The sequence below is a fragment of the Nerophis lumbriciformis genome, linkage group LG11 (assembly GCF_033978685.3).
Source record: "Nerophis lumbriciformis linkage group LG11, RoL_Nlum_v2.1, whole genome shotgun sequence".
Classification (NCBI taxonomy): domain Eukaryota; kingdom Metazoa; phylum Chordata; class Actinopteri; order Syngnathiformes; family Syngnathidae; genus Nerophis; species Nerophis lumbriciformis.
The window spans coordinates 32,388,328-32,408,059 of NC_084558.2; the positions used below are offsets into that span (position 1 = coordinate 32,388,328).

General features: G+C 39.7%; 1 protein-coding gene across 6 annotated transcripts in view; it reads right to left on the reverse strand.

Moving 5' to 3' along the window:
• Positions 1-19,732, reverse strand: part of gabbr1b (gamma-aminobutyric acid (GABA) B receptor, 1b) — a 580,862-nt gene that overhangs the window by 68,138 nt on the left and 492,992 nt on the right. For all 6 annotated transcript variants that reach the window (XM_061966778.2, XM_061966776.2, XM_061966777.2 and 3 more), the window contains 2 exons: positions 9,021-9,137; positions 1,765-1,872 (listed from right to left, as the gene is read on the reverse strand). In XM_061966778.2, coding sequence (XP_061822762.1) covers positions 1,765-1,872; positions 9,021-9,137 — 225 coding nt within the window. The remainder of the gene's footprint in view (positions 1-1,764; positions 1,873-9,020; positions 9,138-19,732) is intronic.

Sequence of the window (19,732 nt, forward strand, 5' to 3'; positions counted from 1 at the left end):
ATTTCATTATTCAATAAAGTTAAAAATGTTTTTTTAAAGATTCTTCTTCCTTTTATTTTGTAAACACTTTGAGCGTTCTTTGCTCAACCCATTCCATAATTTAATTCCGAATACTGATATACTAAATGTTTTAAGTGTTGTACGTGCATACAAAAGAACATACTTCTTCAATATTGTTCAGAAGAATTGTTGAACATTCTTGGGTAGCAGGTTATACTTTACTGTGTACATCATTTTAGCTGTTTGCAAATGCACCAAGTCATTGAATTTCAATATTTTTGATTCAACTTTGAATGTACTTGACATCCGACATTATGTATTATTCTAACCGACCTTTTTAGTAACACGGTTAGTGAATGAAGCTTACTTTTGTAGTTACTTCTCAATATTTTTACAAAATAACTCAAGATATGGTAACACTAGCGAGCAGTTGAGAATATGGAGTGTTTTTTTTTCCAACAAAATATTTTGCTTTTTATTCATTATTGACATATTTCTCTCCACCTTATGTTTATTTTATATATGAGCTTGTTGGTACTACATTATATTGTATTACTTTATATACAATACTTCTTATCTACAGTAAAAGTTGGTTATTTAAAAAATTGTGCTGTTTTGAGGGTCAAACATCGATAGAATTGATTTTAATTCATTTCAATAGCCGACAACATTTTGCAATACAAACGTTTCAAAGTGCGAACTGTGTCATCATCATCATCATCATCAATGTTTATTTACATAGCCCTAAATCAAGAGTGTCTCAAAGGGCTGCACAAGCTACAATGACATCCTCGGCTCAGATCCCACATCAGGGCAAGAAAAAACTCAACCCAATGGGATGACAATGAGAAACCTTGGAGGGGACCGCAGATGTGGGGACCCCCCCTGGGTCACAGAACCAATTAAACTTGTATCTCAAGGTAAAGCTGAAATATAATTATCAGAGATAATATTACAAGAAATAGTTTGTAGATTTTACAAGAATAAACTCATTTAAGATGGTTGAGGAATAAATTATATGTTATGTCTTGAATCGTAATTCCAATTACTACAAATCACAACTTTAACCAAACAGTATTTGTAAATATAACAGAATAATTTTCAGTGTATCTAAAATGTAATTCCATCCAGACCAAATAGAAGTTTATAAAAAGGTAAGTATAAAGTTAGGATTGACCTTTCTATGCATTGATTTGTCAAATCACTGAGAAGTAAATAGTGGTACAGTTATGAAAAACTAACGGTAATAAAAATAATATAGACAAAAAATTTTTATTGACATACATTTGTGATTAAAAAGCTGAGATAGGCTCTAGCACCCCCCGCGACCCCAAAAGGGATAAGCGGTAGCAAATGGATGGATGTTTGAAACAGTGATTCTAAACTGTGGTACGTGTACCAATTGTGATACGCGGGCTTCATTTAGTGGTACACCAAAGAATCACTTGATTAAAGTAGTGTTTTATTTTCCTATATTCAAACAGTGTTACTGTTTAAACTGTGTGTAATGTTACAGTGGCCAACAATATTAAATATACTTGTTAAATAAAACCTCTGCATTGTTTTTATGAGAACTTGGGTCGACTACGCTACTTTATTTTGATGTTGGTCATTATGATGACGCTTGGAGAGCAAAGTTTTTTCTGAGATAGGACTTGGTGAAAAACTTTTAAGAACCACTGTTATTACCCCCAAAACAGCAGTTATGTTTGCAATGATGTCTTCTTCCTCCCCCAAATAGAATATATGGCAATGTGAGTGTACCTCCACAGTGATATGCAAAGGATCCACAATCTGCCAGATGATGAGAGACAAGAAATCGATGCCAAGCAGGACGCCAACAGTCGCACAGAGCTTCCAGGGCTCCAGGTGCTGCAATGGTACACAAGATGAGGGTCACACAAGGAAAATACACAAATCCTCTGTATGTCATTTTGTTTGAAGGGGGGGATTTATGAAGCCACAAATAGACTAGCCTGAGCTGCGGCAGAAACAATGATCCATCACTAACGGAGGCCAATACAATCTGCCCTTAAAGCACTGGGCCGTGACAGCAGCAAGACAAAAAAAGACACACATATAGGAAATACCCATCGGCCCGACTGCATCAGTGACAACAAATGTGTTTAGTATTAGTGTTAGTTTGACACTCTGTCGTATTTCATCTTTAGTTTCCCCGTTTTCCGGTCTTGGGGTGGGACAATGAATCGCCTCACCTGCTTCCCATCTGCAATCAGGTTGACTGAAAAGCTCAATGGAGTCTGCAAGTCGACATTACTGCCTACACGTGTTTGTAGCTTGATTGTCTTCTTTGAGTTCCCTGAAGCGTTCTCTGGGAACTAAGGGCCTGATTTACCATACTAAAATCCAAATAAAATGCGCTAAACAGTGTGTGCAATCTATAAAATACCATGCATGTACTATTAATGGTCGTGTTGCGTGGGATTTACTAACGCCGTGTGTGCAATTGTAAAGTGGTGCAGACCGCCTTATTTAAATGATGATTTAGCGTGTAATTTAGTGGTCCCCACCCAGCGGTCCGTGACACAATTGCTACTGGGTCGCACAGAAAAAATAATTAATTTATAAACTACTGCATTTTCTCCAACTTAACTTTCGCCTGTCCCACTAAACACACCAATAAGCTTGTTAATAGATGTATATTACAACTCCTTTGTTATAGTGCATGGGACAGTGCACATTAATGGACATATAAAATGTTAATGTGCCAGATTGTAGCCAAAGGCTAATTTTTCATGCTCATTTTCTTGCTGTGTTTATCTGCCACACGTAGAAAGCCATTCCTTGAAAATAATGTATCCATTAAACCGGTTACTGGTGGAAAAACGATTGGGGAACTCTGGTGTAATATACAGGGCATCACCACAGAGAAACTCTCATTTAGAAAATTATTAAAAGATTGTTTAAATTAAAATTAATTTAATTTTCCTTGTATTTACAAGGTCTGCATAAGGTCTGTCACCTAAGGCCGCATACGAAGGCCGCTTCGAGAGGTTGGTAAAGGAATACATTGTCTCCAGACTTCCCCCCCACATTCGACCCATACCACTTTGCTTATCGCCCTAACCGCTCTACAGAGGACGCCATCTCCTCTGCACTCCACCTAAGCTTAGAACATCTGGAAGGAAAGGACACACACGTGCGGATGTTGTTTCTGGACTTCAGCTCGGCATTCAACACCATCATCCCACAGCACTTGGTGAGCAAACTGCCCTGCTTGACTTCCTCAGAGACAGACCACAGTCTGTGAGAGTGGGCAACAACACCTCCAGTGCCATCTCCCTGAGCACCGGCTCCCCCCAGGGCTGCGTCCTGAGTCCGCTGCTGTTCACGTTGATGACCCATGACTGCTGCGCCAGGTCCACTACTAACCACATTGTGAAGTATGCGGACGACACAACAGTAGTGGGCCTCATCCGTGACAACAACGATATGGACTACAGGGAGGAGGTGAAACATCTGGTTAACTGGTGCAGAACCAACAACCTGGTCCTAAACGTCGACAAGACCAAGGAGATCATCGTCGACTTCAGGAAGCACCAGTCCAGCCACACTTCACTCTTCATCAACGGCACAGCGGTGGAGATGGTAAGCAGCACCAAGTTTCTGGGGGTGCAGATAACTGACAATATAACCTGGTCCCTACACACCGGAGCTCTTGTAAAAAGAGCTCAGCAGCGCATGCACTTTTTGCGTCGAATGGAAAGACCACAGCCAGAGGCACTATAGAGAGCCTGCTGACCAACAGCATCTCTGTCTGGACTGGAGCCTGCAGTGTCTCAGACTGGAAGTCTCTGCAGAGAGTGGTGAGGACGGGGGAAAAGATAATCAGGACTACTCTTCCTCCTATCCAGGAGATCGCAATAAGCCGCTGCCTAACCAGGGCTCAGAAAATCTGCAGAGACTCCTCCAACCCCCACCAAGGACTGTTTTCACTGCTGGACTCTAGAAAGAGGTTCCGCAGCCTCCGTAGCAGAACCTCCAGGTTCTGTAACAGCTTCTTCCCTCAGGCCGTACGACTCTTGAATGCATTAAAATAATCCCCTCAATTCCCCCCAAAAATGGGATTAACTCACTGGAATATAAAGACAATATAACATACATCCATAAACCTGGATGCATATGCAAAAGTGCAATATATTAAATCTGTACAGTAATCTATTTATTTATATCTGCACCTTATTGCTTTTTTATCCTGCACTACCATGAGCTAATGCAATGAAATTTTGTTCTTATCTGTAATGCAAAGTTCGAATTTGATAGACAATAAAAGAAAGTCTAAGTCTATACTCAAAAGGTGAAGCATTCAAAGACCAAAGTTGAATATTTTAATCGGCTTAAAACCAATCTATGTAAATAGACTGAACTGTGATGTATACGTTATTTAAAGATAAGAAACAGCCTGTATGTCAATATGTTATTAGTATTTGTACTGTTACTTGATGCCTATAATTGCTGCTGTTTTTTTCTTGTGCTCGTTTCATTGTATTTTAGAATGTTCTATGAGCCAATAAAAAAACAAGACCCTTGTGACACCCCTGGTCTACATATGCCGGATGTTGATATCCACGTTAGTGTAAATGTGAAAATGCAAATCGTTGCTAATTAATAGTTTGTTTGGTGAGAGGAATGATACTTGAAAGGGCTAAGTCTTGGCTTTAAAATGCTGCTACGTTTGTTAAATTTGTGTTTTGTTTTATGAAATGCTTTATGACATATGCAGGTCTTGGGCTACTTGTTTAAAGGGGCTGTTTGCAACATTAACACAGATGCCTCGAGGAGGCGCCAACTTTCAAATGTAGTTTACAGTTTATCCCGCCCTCTTACGGCTTCTCGTACGTAATGACGTAAGTACGTATGTACGTAACACATGCACACGCATTAGCTTTATGTGTCGTTAACTAATAATAGCAGTTTGGATAGCGAGTGTTAGCTGTCTTTGAATGTATATTTTATTATAACAACAACATGACTGAAAATTGTTTGTTGCTTCTCTCGGACTGTTTTTTATGTGTTCACGCGCTCTCTGCACGTACGTGTTGACGAAACCGGGTGAGTGACAGTCGTAAACGGCGATCATTTTATTCGGGCCGGTAAAAAAATGCGTTACATTTATTGAAACTGTGTAAAATAGAGACAATTGTCAAACACTAATTGAAACATATTCTAGCCGGGGGAGTTGTTATATGTTTTGCTTTGAAACATTTTACTGTGAGGAAGTTCCAAACAGTACTTGTATGTTGATATTTGTACATTTAAAGTTAAGTTAAAGTCCCAACGATTCGCCTGCTCTTCCTGGACTTCAACTCCATCATCCCACATCCCCAGGCAAAGAAGCTGAACATGCTAAGGCTGAGTCCTCCACTGAGGAACTGGGTCTTCCTGACCAACAGACCACAGATTGTCAGGCTCCACAACATTGTCTCCTCCTTTCATCACCCTCAGCTCCCCCCAGGGATGTGTAATGAGTCCCCTCCTCTTCACACTAATGACCTATGACTGCACTGCTAAACACCCATATTGTTGTGTTTTCTGAGATTTCGGTTGACAGGTAGTACTTCTTAGCGAAACGGTCCCTTTAAATGACCGGAATTTGTTTGAAAAGCAAACACCGCCTATGCAGAGTACTCACATCTTGACCCGGTGTACAGCCAACTGGTAAAGCGCTTTTTTTTGGTCTATCTTTATATTGTGGGTTTTATGTTGTCTACTTTAACTGTGTTGCATTTGCAAAGTTTGTGCTCTGTAATGTCGAAGTTTACTGGTAAACGCTATCTTGCTTGCGGTTCTAAACTGCTGTCCTAAACGAATGTTTGCAATGTTACAAAAGTGCCAAAATAACGTGCGGATTAAAGCAGTGCTACTTTGCTATTGTGTTAGTTGGTTTGCGGGTGTACCGTGTGCTTTGAACGTTACATTTGTTTGGTTAAGTGTATGTTGTTTAAGAGTGGATTTTAAATCAGCTGGCGAGTGACTTCCTGATACCGCGAGCATTATGGGAAATGTAATTGAATTATGGCAAACTGCATAGTGTTTGTACAAACGTGTCAACGGTCTGGTTAATTGATTGAATAGTACGCGTTTGTTTGTATGAGATGTGTGAATACGTTTGTACAACTGAAACCTAAACATAAGACTCATGAGTACAGATTGTATATTATTAGTATTGATCTATTGATATTGGTACATAGATGTTGGTGATGTGTATTAATGTTATAGTGGTGCTATCTATATTGTGTTTTATGGATTCATTTATGGTCTACTCATTGCATACCTACAGTCATGGTCAAAAGTTTACATACAGTACACTTGTGAAGGACATAATGTCATTCATGGCTGTCTTGAGTTTCCAATAATTTATACAACTCTTATTTTTTTGTGATAGAGTGATTGGAGCACATACTTGTTTGTCACAAAAACATTCATGAAGTTTGGTTCTTTTATGAATTTATTATGGGTCTTCTGAAAATGTGACCAAATCTACTGGGTCAAAAGTATACATACAGCAACATACATTATTAATTTTGGTGATGTAGAAAAGTTACAATGAAATCAAATTAGCTTCATGGCATGGCCTCTTAACTTCATGTTAGTGATTGACGACACCTGTTGACTTCTCTGACCCTATTTAAATAAGGCTCATGTAATGCAGTCATTAGACTCGGTTACAAACGCGACAATGAGAAAGTCAAAGGAACTCAGCACAGATCTGCAAAAATGAATCATTGACTTGAACAAGTCAGGAAAGTCACTTGGAGCCATTTCAAAGCAGCTTAAGGTCCCAAGAGCAACTGTGCAGACAATTGTTCGTAAGTATAAAGTGCATGGTACAGTTTTGTCACTGCCACGATCAGGAAGAAAACACAAGCTAACACCTGCTGCTGAGAGAAGATTGGTCAGGATGATCAAGAGTCAACCGAGAACCACCAAAAAGCAGGTCTGCAATGCATTGGACGCTGCTGGAACACAGGTGTCAGTGTCCACAGTCAAGCGTGTTTTGCATCACCATGGACTGAGAGTCTACCATGCAAGAAGGAAGCCCTTGCTCCAGAAGCGACACCTTAAGGCTTGTCTAAAGTTTGCTGCTGATCACATGGACAAAGATAAGGCCTTCTGGAGGAAAGTTCTGTGGTCAGATGAAACAAAAATTGAGCTGTTTGGCCACAATACCCAGCAATATGTTTGGAAGAGAAAATGTGAGGCCTTTAATCCCAGGAACCCCATGCATGGTGGTGGTAGTATTATGCTCTGGGCCTGTTTTGCTGCCAATGGAACTGGTGCTTTACAGACAGTAAATGGGACAATAAAAAAGGAGGATTACCTAAAATCATCAGCCATGAGGTTGGGTCTTGGACGCAGTTGGGTGTTCTAACAGGACAATGAGCCCAAACACACGTCAAAAGCGGTAAAGGAATGGCTAAATCAGGCTAGAATTAAGGTTTTAAAATGGCCTTCCCAAAGTCCTAACTTAAACCCCATTGAGAACATGTGGACAATACTGAAGAAACAAGTCCATGTCAGAAAACCAACATATTTAGCTGAACTGCACCAAGTTTGTCAAGAGGAGTGGTCAAACATTCAACCAAAAAGCTTGCCAGAAGCTTGTGGATGGCTACCAAAAGTGCCTTATTGCAGTGCAACTTGCCAAGGGACATGTAACCAAATATTAACATTGTTGTATGTATACTTTTGACCCAGCAGATTTGGTCACATCTTCAGTAGACCCATAATAAATTCATTAAAGAACCAAACTTCATGAATGTTTTTTGTGACAAACAAGTATGTGCTCCAATCACTCTATCACAAAAAATAAGAGTTGTAGAAATTTTTGGAAACTCAAGACAGCCATGACATTATGTCCTTCACAAGTGTATGTAAACTTTTGACCAAGACTGTATATTAATTTATACTCAGATGTTTTATTATGTGTAGTTTGCTATTTATACTGGTGCTGTGCTTGGTAAGTGTCATTGTATGTGATGTTTATTCTGCCAGTGTTAAATACTGTGGTGAGTGGGAGAATAAGTAACTGTCTTTAAATGCATCCAGTGTTTATTTGATACCTGAAACTGTACATTTGACATTGTTTAGGTTATTACCTGCTCATTCCACCTGCTATTTCAACTGTTTATCCACTCATCATCTACTGCTCAATGCTACTTCACTTCTACATCTGCTGCATTTGTACTCCTGAATGCCAAGAGTCAAATAAAAAGGGAAAAAGTTCGACAATTGCGAGCTGAGTAATTCCCATACACACCGTGGGAAAACGGAACACCTATTGTGACAAAACAGTGATGGGACGCATCATGATGAGGAGTTAAAAATGTTGGTGGATTGGTGCAAAAGTAACAACCTTTGCATCAATGTCCAAGGACATGGTGGTGTACTTCGAGAAGGTCAGCTTCTATCTCGGGACCTCACTTGGAGCCACAACACTTCCTGTCTGCTCAAGAAAGGACACCAGCGTCTCTGGCAGAGGGATCTCCATCCTTAGGAGCATCTACATAGAGTACTCTCAGCACAGCAGGTGTGGCACCACAGCCAAAGAAAGGAAGGCACTGCATAGAGTGGTGAATGCTGGTTAGAGTGTCCGCCCTGAGATTGGTAGGTCGTGAATTCAAACCCCGGCCGAGTCATACCAAAGACTATAAAAATGGGACCCATTACCTCCCTGCTTGGCACTCAGCACCAAGGGTTAGAATTGGGGGAACAGCTTCTTTCCGGAAGCCGTTTGACCGTTGGTGGTCTATAGCAATGGATACTAATCAACCCCCATCCACATTGAAAGAGTCGACTGGCATGACTTATAGCTGCAACACGACACACGACGTTCAATTATCCAAGAAGGGTGAGTAAATGTAAAAAGAAAACACTTGATTGGATAATACATCATCTCACATTGTAGGAGATGATTAAAGAATGCTGAACTCTGCAGCTTGGCAGGATTTAACTACGCTCTCTAGAATCCCACTCACAGCTTCTCTTTTTGCAATTACCTTTTTCTTATCCTTCTTCTCATCCTTCTTGGTGAAGACGGTATGCACCCACCAGATCTTGGTAAACATGCTGCCGTACGCAAGGCTGAAACCCAGACCAAGCAGCCACAAGCGGAACTAGTGGAGAGGAAAAAGAAATCAAAGACCTCACAGTGAGGGTGGTTTAATATATCAAACAAATGAATCAAATCAGCTTCAAGGGTACTTGCAATCATTAAAAGCCTTGTCTGACTATAATAGACTTTCTAAAAGGACCTTGAAATGAAATTGAACGACCAGGAGGCGCAGCAATTCGGCACTGACATTGTGAATCTGCTTTTGCTGTCTTGCGTTGGACAACACAAGGGAAGGCCCTTTAAATAAGGAGGGAATGTTGAGAAGGTAATTATATTTTTCGATCGGCGGTTGCTTTTGCTATTTAATTTGTTCATTAGTTCGACCCTGAGTCGCAAGGGGCTGAACGTGACACCAACTAAAAACTTATTTCATCAGCTGTACACCGGAGATGTGCACGGTTTGTTTCCAGCAAGATCAAATCAAGTTCAAAGTGTTTGGCTGCAAGTCAAAATCCACCGACTCTCTGATACCAAACTTTTTAAAACTCGGACCTAAAGGTTTGCAATTTAGTTTTTTTGCATGAATTTAAAACTCTGACATGAATGTGAACCCCCCAGGTAAATCGTCACTTTGCCCACGACATTATGCTACAGCAGTGGTGTCTAAGTCAAGGCCCACGGGGCAAATCCCCACGCAACTGAATTATCTATTTTCTCCGGGATGATATTAGAACCGGCCCGCAGGCCACTGCCGCCTGCTGGTGTTTTGCACGCACCAATACTCCATCAGTGTTGGCGCTAGGGATTTTCAAAATGGGGTCCCAGGGACCCCATCAAGTCATAAAAATGGCATCCCACAGTAAATTTTTGGGGTGCCACTTTTTTGTAACCGTTTTGAAAACAAATGATAAATGTATGCATTATCCTGTTATATCTCACATTCTATATTGTGTTTTGGAAAAAGGTTGTCATAAACGTTACTTAATTCATAAAAAAATAAATAAAAAAAACATAAAAAATTTATAAATATGTAAATGTATTCAGTTATAAACATTCATTAACTTTCTTCTTTCCTTCATGGATCTAAACTTTACCGCTGCGGGTATTTTTTTCTCTATTTTTATCGTAATACAAACCCCGTTTCCATATGAGTTGGGAAATTGTGTTAGATGTAAGTATAAACGGATTATACCACATGGGCTCAGGAACACTTCAGAAACCCACTGTCAGTAAATACAGTTGGTCGCTACATCTGTAAGTGCAAGTTAAAACTCTCCTATGCAAGGCAAAAACCGTTTATCAACAACACCCAGAAACGCCGTCGGCTTCGCTGAGCCTGTGCTCATCTAAAATGGACTGATACAAAGTGGAAAAGTGTTCTGTGGTCTGACGAGTCCACATTTCAAATTGTTTTTGGAAACTGTGGACGTCGGGTCCTCCGAACCAAAGAGGAAAAGAACCATCCGGATTGTTATAGGCGCAAAGTTGAAAAGCCAGCATCTGTGATGGTATGGGGGTGTATTAGTGCCCAAGACATGGGTAACTTACACATCTGTGAAAGCGCCATTAATGCTGAAAGGTACATACAGCTTTTGGAGCAACATATGTTGCCATCCAAGCAATGTTACCCTGCTTATTTCAGCAAGACAATGCCAAGCCACGTGTTACATCAACGTGGCTTCATAGTAAAAGGGTGCGGGTATTAGACTGGCCTGCCTGTAGTCCAGACCTGTCTCCCATTGAAAATGTGTGGCGCATTATGAAGCCTAAAATACAACAACGGAGACCCCGGACTGTTGAACAACTTAAGCTGTACATCAAGCAAGAATGGGAAAGAATTCCACCTGAGAAGCTTAAAAAATGTGTCTCCTCAGTTCCCAAACATTTACTGAGTGTTGTTAAAAGGAAAGGCCATGTAACACAGTGGTGAACATGACCTTTCCCAACTACTTTGGCACGTGTTGCAGCCATGAAATTCTAAGTTAATTATTATTTGCAAAAAAAAAAAAAAAATGTATGAGTTTGAACATCAACTATCTTGTCTTTGTAGTGTATTCAATTGAATATGGATTGAAAAGGATTTGCAAATCATTGTATTCCGTTTATATTTACATCTAACACAATTTCCCAACTCGTATGGATACGGAGTTTGTATTTTCAGAATGTGTTTGTTCTATTTTTGGCCAAAGTAAGACAAAGAAAACCTCCATGCGGCCCCTGAGCTAAAATGAGTTTGACACCCCTGTGCTACAGCGTCCTAACCCTAACTCTAACGTTACTCACCGCTTTATGACGGCGTCATACTATGGGGCAGTTAGGGATAGGAATCGAAAACTGGTTGTTGTTGAGAACCGGCTCCCAGGGTTTCGATCCCTGGGAATCATTTGACGATTTTGTTATCGATGCCTGAGGACATGGATGACGTCCCCACGCACGGCACCGATAGAGCAACACAAACGTTAGAATTATTTGATTGAAAAAAAGACAACAGGGTAACTTGCAATACTTGTAAAGTGGATATTTCATCAAATTGAGAAAATAATACCAGAAGCATTAACAGACAAAGTCAGCACTAGGGTTGTCCCGATACCAATATCTTGGTACTGGTACCGGTACAAACAGGTATTTCGATACTTTTCAAAATAAGTGGCACCACAACAAATTTCATTATTGGCTTATTTTAAAAACAAATCTTATGATACATTAAACATACATTTCTTATTGCAAGCAAAGAAACATTTTGTGCGTCGTTCATATATTCGACCAGTGTTTTTCAACCTTTTCTGAGACAAGGCACATTTTTTTAATTGAAAAAATTCTGAGGCACATCACCAGCAGAAAACATAAAAAAATGAAACTCAGTAGCCGATTTTGACAATAAAACGTTGTTCTCGCAATTGTTGGATATGACTTTAAACCATAACCAACCATGCATCAATATAGCTCTTGTCTCAAAGTGGGTTTTGGAGGGGGCGTGGTCCACGCATCGCCTGTGGGCGGAGCATGTGCGGAAGCCGGCTACGGAGCAGCTGCAGGTGAGTAGATAACCCAGCTGGAACAGGTTGTCTGATCACCTGTCTCTTGTATTTAAAGCAGCGTGAGGAGCCCGGGGAGGAAGAAGAGCCAGGAGAGGCGGAGAAGGAAGGAGCGTGAAGCGAGAGAGACAGATTTTGACAGACTAACAAAATAAAAGAAGTGAATATTCAACAAAACCAGCCTGTTTATTCCCGAGCACTAAACCCTAGCACAAGACATGATACATAGGTGTACTGTCACGCCCTGTCACATCACGCCGTAACTTATTTTGAGTTTTTTGCTGTTTTTCCGTGTGTAGTGTTTTAGTTCTTGTCTTGCGCTCCTAATTTGGTGGCTTTTTTTCCTTTTTTGGTATTTTCCTGTAGCAGTTTCATGTCTTCCTTTGAGCGATATTTCCTGCATCTACCTTGTTTTAGCAATCAAGAATATTTCAGTTGTTTTTATCCTTCTTTGTGGGGACAATGTTGATTGTCATGTCATGTTCAGATGTACATTGTGAACGCAGTCTTTGCTACACAGTAAGTCTTTGCTGTCGTCCAGCATTCTGTTTTTGTTTACTTTGTAGCGAGTTCAGTTTTAGTTTCGTTCTGCACAGCCTTCCCTAAGCTTCAATGCCTTTTCTTAGGGGCAGTTACCTTTTGTTTATTTTTGGTGTAAGCATAAGACACCTTTTTACCTGTACGCTGCCTCCCGCTGTTTCCCGACATCTACAAAGCAATTAACTACTTACTGTTATGGAAGAGTATTACACGGTTACTCTGCCGAGCTCTAGACAGCACCGACACTCAACAACAACACATAATTTGCGGACTATAATTACTGGTTTGCAAAAAATATTTTTAACCCAAATGGGTGAAATTAGATCATCTCCCACGGCACACCAGACTGTATCTCACGACATCGTGGCACAGTGGTTGAAAAACACTATTAGACAACTTCTCTTTTAGTAGTAAGTAAGCAAAGGCTCTTAAATTGGCTGCTGACATATGCAGTAACAAATTGTGTCATAGTTGATTGTATTATTTTGTCAAAATTATGAAGGAATTAATTATTATTATACTTGTTCATTTACTGTTAAAAAATTCTTACTTTCTGTTTTAGCATGTTCTATCTACATTTCTGTTAAAATATTTAAACACTTACTATAGGTTAAACACTTATTCTTCTGTTGTTTGGACACTTCACATATGTTTTGGCTGGTACTACAAATTTTGGTATCAATCTAATACCAAGTATAGTTACAGGGTCATACTTAAAGTAAAAACAATTACAAAAGATTTTGTGATAATACAAAATATCAAAGTAATTATTGTAGTATCGACTATATACACCTCTTGTACTTGGTGTCGTTAGAGGAGAGTTAGCTTGTTGTTAGCGGTTAGCTATTGTATCCTCCTTTGGCGTGTAGTGAAGCATGTTTAGCTATTCATCGTCCTGCAGGGATGATACTTGTAAGAAACAAAGTTGATTTGTTGCCATGTGGGCGATGATTAGTAATTTGGAAGTAGCTAAAACACTGCCGATTGCGGATAGACATAAAATGCTAGGTAGCTAGCAATGTTTTAAAGCATCGCTTGCAGTGCCTCGCTTCAGTGTTTATAGCTTCACCTTTATAATTAGTTTTTAAACCAAAATGCGTCCATTCTCCCTCTTCTGTCTCCAACACTGTGTCTGCCTTACATGCGCCTTTGCTAGTTTTACCAGAAATGTCACGATGTGACGACGGCCCGCCATCATGTCCATAAAAATAAAAAAAATACTGGTATCATTCAGAGGCATTATAGTACCGTTTTTAATTTATTAGCACCAGTGGACCCCTCCAAGGTTTCTCATTGTCATCCCATTGGGTTGAGATTTTTCTTGCCCTGATGTGGGATCTGAGCCGAGGATGTCGTGGCTTGTGCAGCCCTTTGAGACACTCATATGTCATTAAAACGAATCGCGGCAGTGGACAGGTGGATTTGCAACACTATGTTACTGTAAATAAAAGCATTTAAGAACTATTTAAACTCGATAACACACGCAACGCTGATCTCCTAAACGCATGCAAAGTGGATTCTGTATGTTAAGTGAGCAGAATAAGACATACAATCCATTTTGCGTCTCAGACTTCTTTGAATATACAGAATAAATGCTGATCATCAGAACGCCCGCACTACTGGGAGAAGAAAACGCAAATATATTACACAGCACGCACAGTGTGATTTTTCAACACTCATCACTGTTTAGCAAGCACTATTTAGCACGTCTGAAATGTACGTGCAAACTGACACACTCTCGCTGCTCGCGCTGCAAAGACAGACGACTGACATATAATCCTTTGTCATAAGTGCATGTGTCAACATATTTCCATGGTCTGTCAGAAATAAAAAATATTAAACATATTGTCTATTCAAAAATATAATTTTATAATTTTAGAGCTACATGCTGGGTGAGTTAAGGGGTTGATTAAAACACATTTAACTGATGTATTTGGTGTCTGCTGCTGATTTTTTCAATGCCCTTTCTTTTTTCATTTATCATATATATCATTAACATACAGTACAGGCCAAAAGTTTGGACACACCTTCTCATTCAATGGGTTTTCTTTATTTTCATGACTAGATTGTCACTGAAGGCATCAAAACTATGAATGAACACATGTGGAGTTATGTACTTAACAAAAAAAGGTAAGATAACTGAAAACATGTTTTATATTCTAGTTTCTTCAAAATCGCCACCCTTTGCGCTGACTACTGCTTTGCACACTCTTGGCATTCTCTCGATGAGCTTCAAGAGGTAGTCACCTGAAATGGTTTTCGCCTAACAGGTGTGCTTGAAGCTTATCGAGAGAATGCCAAGAGTGTGCAAAGCAGTAGTCAGCGCAAAGGGTGGCGATTTCGAAGAAACTAGAATATAAAACATGTTTTCAGTTATTTTAACTTTTTTTGTTAAGTACATAACTCCACATGTGTTCATTCATAGTTTTGATGCCTTCAGTGACAATCTACAATGTAAATAGTCATGAAAATAAATAAAAACGCATTGAATGAGAAGGTGTGTCTAAACTTTTGGCCTGTACTGCATATCTTATTTGAAAAAAACTTGTTGAAATAAGCATTTTTTGCGTCTTGAGCAGAGTAAGTGCAGCCTCACTCCTATGTGCGCACCTTCAGCGCAAAAAAAAAAAGGAAAAAAATGATTTCCATTGTAGATGCACGTTGGATGTGTCTTGCATAGCAAACGCCACAGGTAGAAGCACGAAAACATGAATGTGCAGTAAAAGATCGAGTGTCTCCATGGTGATGCCTGTATATCACACGCTAAATCCTCATTTAAATAATGCGGTCTGCACCCCTTTACAATTGTACACACAGTGTTGGTAAATAACACACAACATGCCCACTAATAGTCCACGCAATTTGTGTACTATTAGTTGCTGTTTAGCGCGTGGCATTAGGATTTTAGTAAATCAGGCCCAAAGTCGCTTGTTGACAAGTGTTGCTTGTTTAAACCTTAAAAAAAAGTTTATAAAGTTACATGAAAAATATTTTAAATTAACTCGGCTCTCTGCGATGAGGTGGCGACTTGTCCAGGGTGTACCCCGCCTTCCGCCCGATTGTAGCTGAGATAGGCTCCAGCGCCCCCCGCGACCCCAAAGGGAATAAGCGGTAGAAAATGGATGGATGGATAACTCGGCTCTTTTTAATATTCTATTTTAATAATCGGGTGATTGTTACAGTAAGGGTGGCATATCGTTTCAAATATTGATCAAATCAATACCAAGGTGAATATTGATGGATTGATACTTTTGTTGAAATTTCCCGATGTTACATTATTTTAGTGTTTCTATACTGTTACATTGTTTTGTATTGTTGAATTCAGTTGATATTTATTGTGTGTTTTGTCAAAATCATAACCAACTAACTGGAGGAAAATTCTTAAAATGATTTGACCATGACGTGTGACATGACCATAGTGCGTGTTCGCACGGTAAAACCAGAAAGTCTTCTTGCTGCCTGGATGCAAACAGCAACTCTGTAGATCAGGGATGTCAAACGTACGGCCCGCGGGCCTGATAACAGTTTTTATCCGGCAAAAAAACCCAACAACAACATCATAATGATTTGTACATTTTCAGAATGTGGTTGTTCTATTTTTAAACAAAGAAAACAATCTGAAGTATTCTTTATTTTTAAGTTATCGTGCCATGATTTTACCAGTCCGGCCCATTTGGGAGTGGATTTTTCTCTATGTGGCCCCCGATCTAAAGTTTGACACCCCTGCTGTAGATGAAACCGTGATATAGTGTGGCCACCCTGAAGTTATGTGTGATGTAAAGCTCTGTTTAGTACAACTGTTTGTGAAGTTGTGAATGCGTCAAGGGAGGCTTGGACAGCTGTGGGTCTGTGTGAGGGTTTACGTGCGCGTGTGCGAGGCGGGGAGTGACAGTCGACAGTTTGACAGTTAAATGGGTTACACTTAAATGACAGTTAAATGGGTTACACTTTCCTATGATTCTGCTTGCTACGGTCTTGCTGATCCTGGTGACGTGGTTGTGGAACACTGAAACCTGCTTTTTTTTCAATAAAGCAATTGTTGATGATCACCTGATAGATTTGATTTGAATTGCATAGTTATTTTCACGCAGAGCCAAAGCCAGGTAAATTATAGGTATTTTTAATTGTTAATTCAGAGTGACATTATGGTCTTTTGATACTCATCTCACTGGATGTTTCCAGGTGTCTCTATTTAACCAATCATAATAGATTTCACAGCTTTCTGAAAGTCATCTTTTAATATATTATTAGTCGGGGTGCCAGAAAAAAATCTGAAATTGCGATGCTTATTTATTACGATTCTGAATTGATTATTATTTTTAGGCCATCTCTGTGCTTATTCATTGTGTGTATCGTCAGCAGCCAAGCTTTTGTAACCTGTAACTTGTTTTGAAACGGTCCCATGTTACATTGCGGCTTCACCGCATCGCAGATTTTTGAAAAAATATTTTCAAAAAAACTATAAAAAAAACTTTATTCAGTTGTATTAAAAAATAAGAGCACCAGTCAGAAAAAAAGCATTATAGACAGAAAAATAACACAAAAATCTGAAAACTGCCAGGCAGATCATATCTTATTTTCTTTTATTATTTAAAGGGGAACTTCAATTTTTTTTTGGAATTTTGCCTATTATTCAAATCCCTTATATAAGACAAGAACACCTTTGTTTTTATTTTTTTTAAAACCCCAAAACATTTTAACTCTTAAATTATCACGACCAAAAGTCAGCTAACAGTGGAGCCATTGGAAGTTGCTCTTATCCGCCAATAAAGCGCTCTAAAAACATCCAAAAACCTCCATCAATGTTTTACATACACACTGTAAGTATATATGCAATGTAGTAACAGGTATATTCATAATACCATGTAATATTTATGTATTTTTGTCATTTTAAGCAGACGGTGGCGTATTAATTTCACAGAGCGCATCACAACGTTCGCTTTTCCCTTCAACAACATCAACAGTATCTTCACCATGCAGACTTCATGAGAGCCAATGATTACTTTGGGACAAATTATATTTTTAAGCCTGCATATAAGGGGTATGATCTACAAGTTTTAGAAGCTGTGTGCTAAATAGATGCAGATTGAATGAAACCCTAAGCACCATGGAGCATTATTGCAAAGCGCTAAACAAACAAAAAAAAAACTTGGAACACAATAAAACAATCCACTCTCAGTGGGAAGAATTATGAAGAATGAATCATAATCCTCAAGAAGGGAAAAAAAAAGTGCTGCAAACCAGCGTCTTTTAGTGTCTTTTTCGCCATCATGCACATTTTTTAACAACCGGACTCAAGAATCTGTTAGCGATGCCATCTTTTACGAAATGCTAGTTAAAAAGATGCTAGTCATGCACGACGACGCAAGATCAAGAGAGCAACTACTGAAAAAGATCGCTGACCTGCAGAAAGACATCGCATGTCAGACGAGATGCAGAGGAAGGACTCACTCAGCTGGCTGGAAACATCGAAGACCGGTGAGCCCGCCTCAGCTAATGGAGACACAGTCCTCTGGGACCCGTCCTCTTCCTGCCCGCGATCTTCGTGTTTCACTCCAAACAAGAGGGCTCCCTGGACCGAGGTGGTCATTCGCAGGCGGAGAAGGCCTCCGAGCGGGATTCACAGTGTCACACAGCCGACTCACAACAGGGGACACACCCTGGACCTGGTCATAAGCCATGGCCTGTCTTCTGTTGTTGACCTGGCTGTGTCTGACCACTATTGTGTCTTCTTAATATCACCAGGAAACGCTACATAACTTCTGGAGTGGCTGCAAATTATATTAAGATTTTACAGAACACTCCTGCTGAAATTTTACCTGCATCATGCGACGTCATCGTTGATCGTTTTACCAGTAAACTGAAATCAACTTTGGACTCAGTAGCTCCACTTTTAACAAAAATTATCAAAACGAAACCTACATCTCTGTGAATAAACGATGAACAATTACGTCAGTTAAAAACAAATTGCAGGAGTGCGGAGAGGAGATGGAGGAAATCCAAATTAACAATACATTATCAGATTTTACATCAACAACTCAAGACCTGCAATAACACAGTCAAACAGGCCAGAATTCAACAATATTCACAACTCATCACAGAACATAAAAGCCACCCATGGTTCATCTTCTCCACTTTTTATATTTGAACAAGTAGCCTTTGCAAGAACTTTGCGGACCACCTCAGAACCAAGATCAAAGACATCAGCTCTGGTCTCCAAACACAAGTTTTATATGCTGACACAGCTGATTTGTTGTCCTTGCCTGAGGAAACACTGGAGAGTTTTGTCCTGGTTGAAGCATGTACACTTGGTAGAGTTTTCTCCAAAATAAACCCAATAACTTGCCTTTTAGATCCAATTCCTACATCACATTTTAAATCATTTTATGGATTCTTTGAGGAACAGCTTTAAACTCTTATGAACTGCTCTCTTCAGACAGGTGTCTTTCCGTCGCTCCCTTTCTGAAGATTTTTAATAACTACTGACCTGTATCCAACTTACAGTTTTTAAGTAAAATTAAAAAAATATTTTTATTTAATTTAGATAATAAACAACTAACAGTGCTGGTTCTGCTGTATCTAAGCGCTGCTTTTGACAAAGTAGACCGTCACATTTTATTAAAGAGACTTCGACACCTGGTGGGCCTCTATGATACTGTTTTTTAACTGGTTCCACTCTTATCTCACAGACAGATTTTTTTATGTAAGCATTGAAACATGTTCCTAGATGCAGATGCAGGGGAGGATGAAGAAGGTGTGGCCTTTGGTGCGACAACACATGGAGACGGCTCAAACCGAGCAGACTCGCACCTAAAATCGAGGAACACAGATTAAGGAGCTACAACCAGGTGAAAAAGTCCTGATGTTGGTTCCAACGCATGAGTGTAAGTTCCTGGCCAAGTGGCAGGGGCCGTATGAGGTTGTGGAGAAGATGGGTCCTGTCCATTACAAGGTGAGACGGCCAGGCCGGCGAAAAGGCAATCAGATATATCATATAAATCTGCTGAAAAAATGGCATACTTTGGAAACAACCCCGGTTCCGGCCTTGTTAACCACCCTCTCTCCACAGACAAAGCCACCA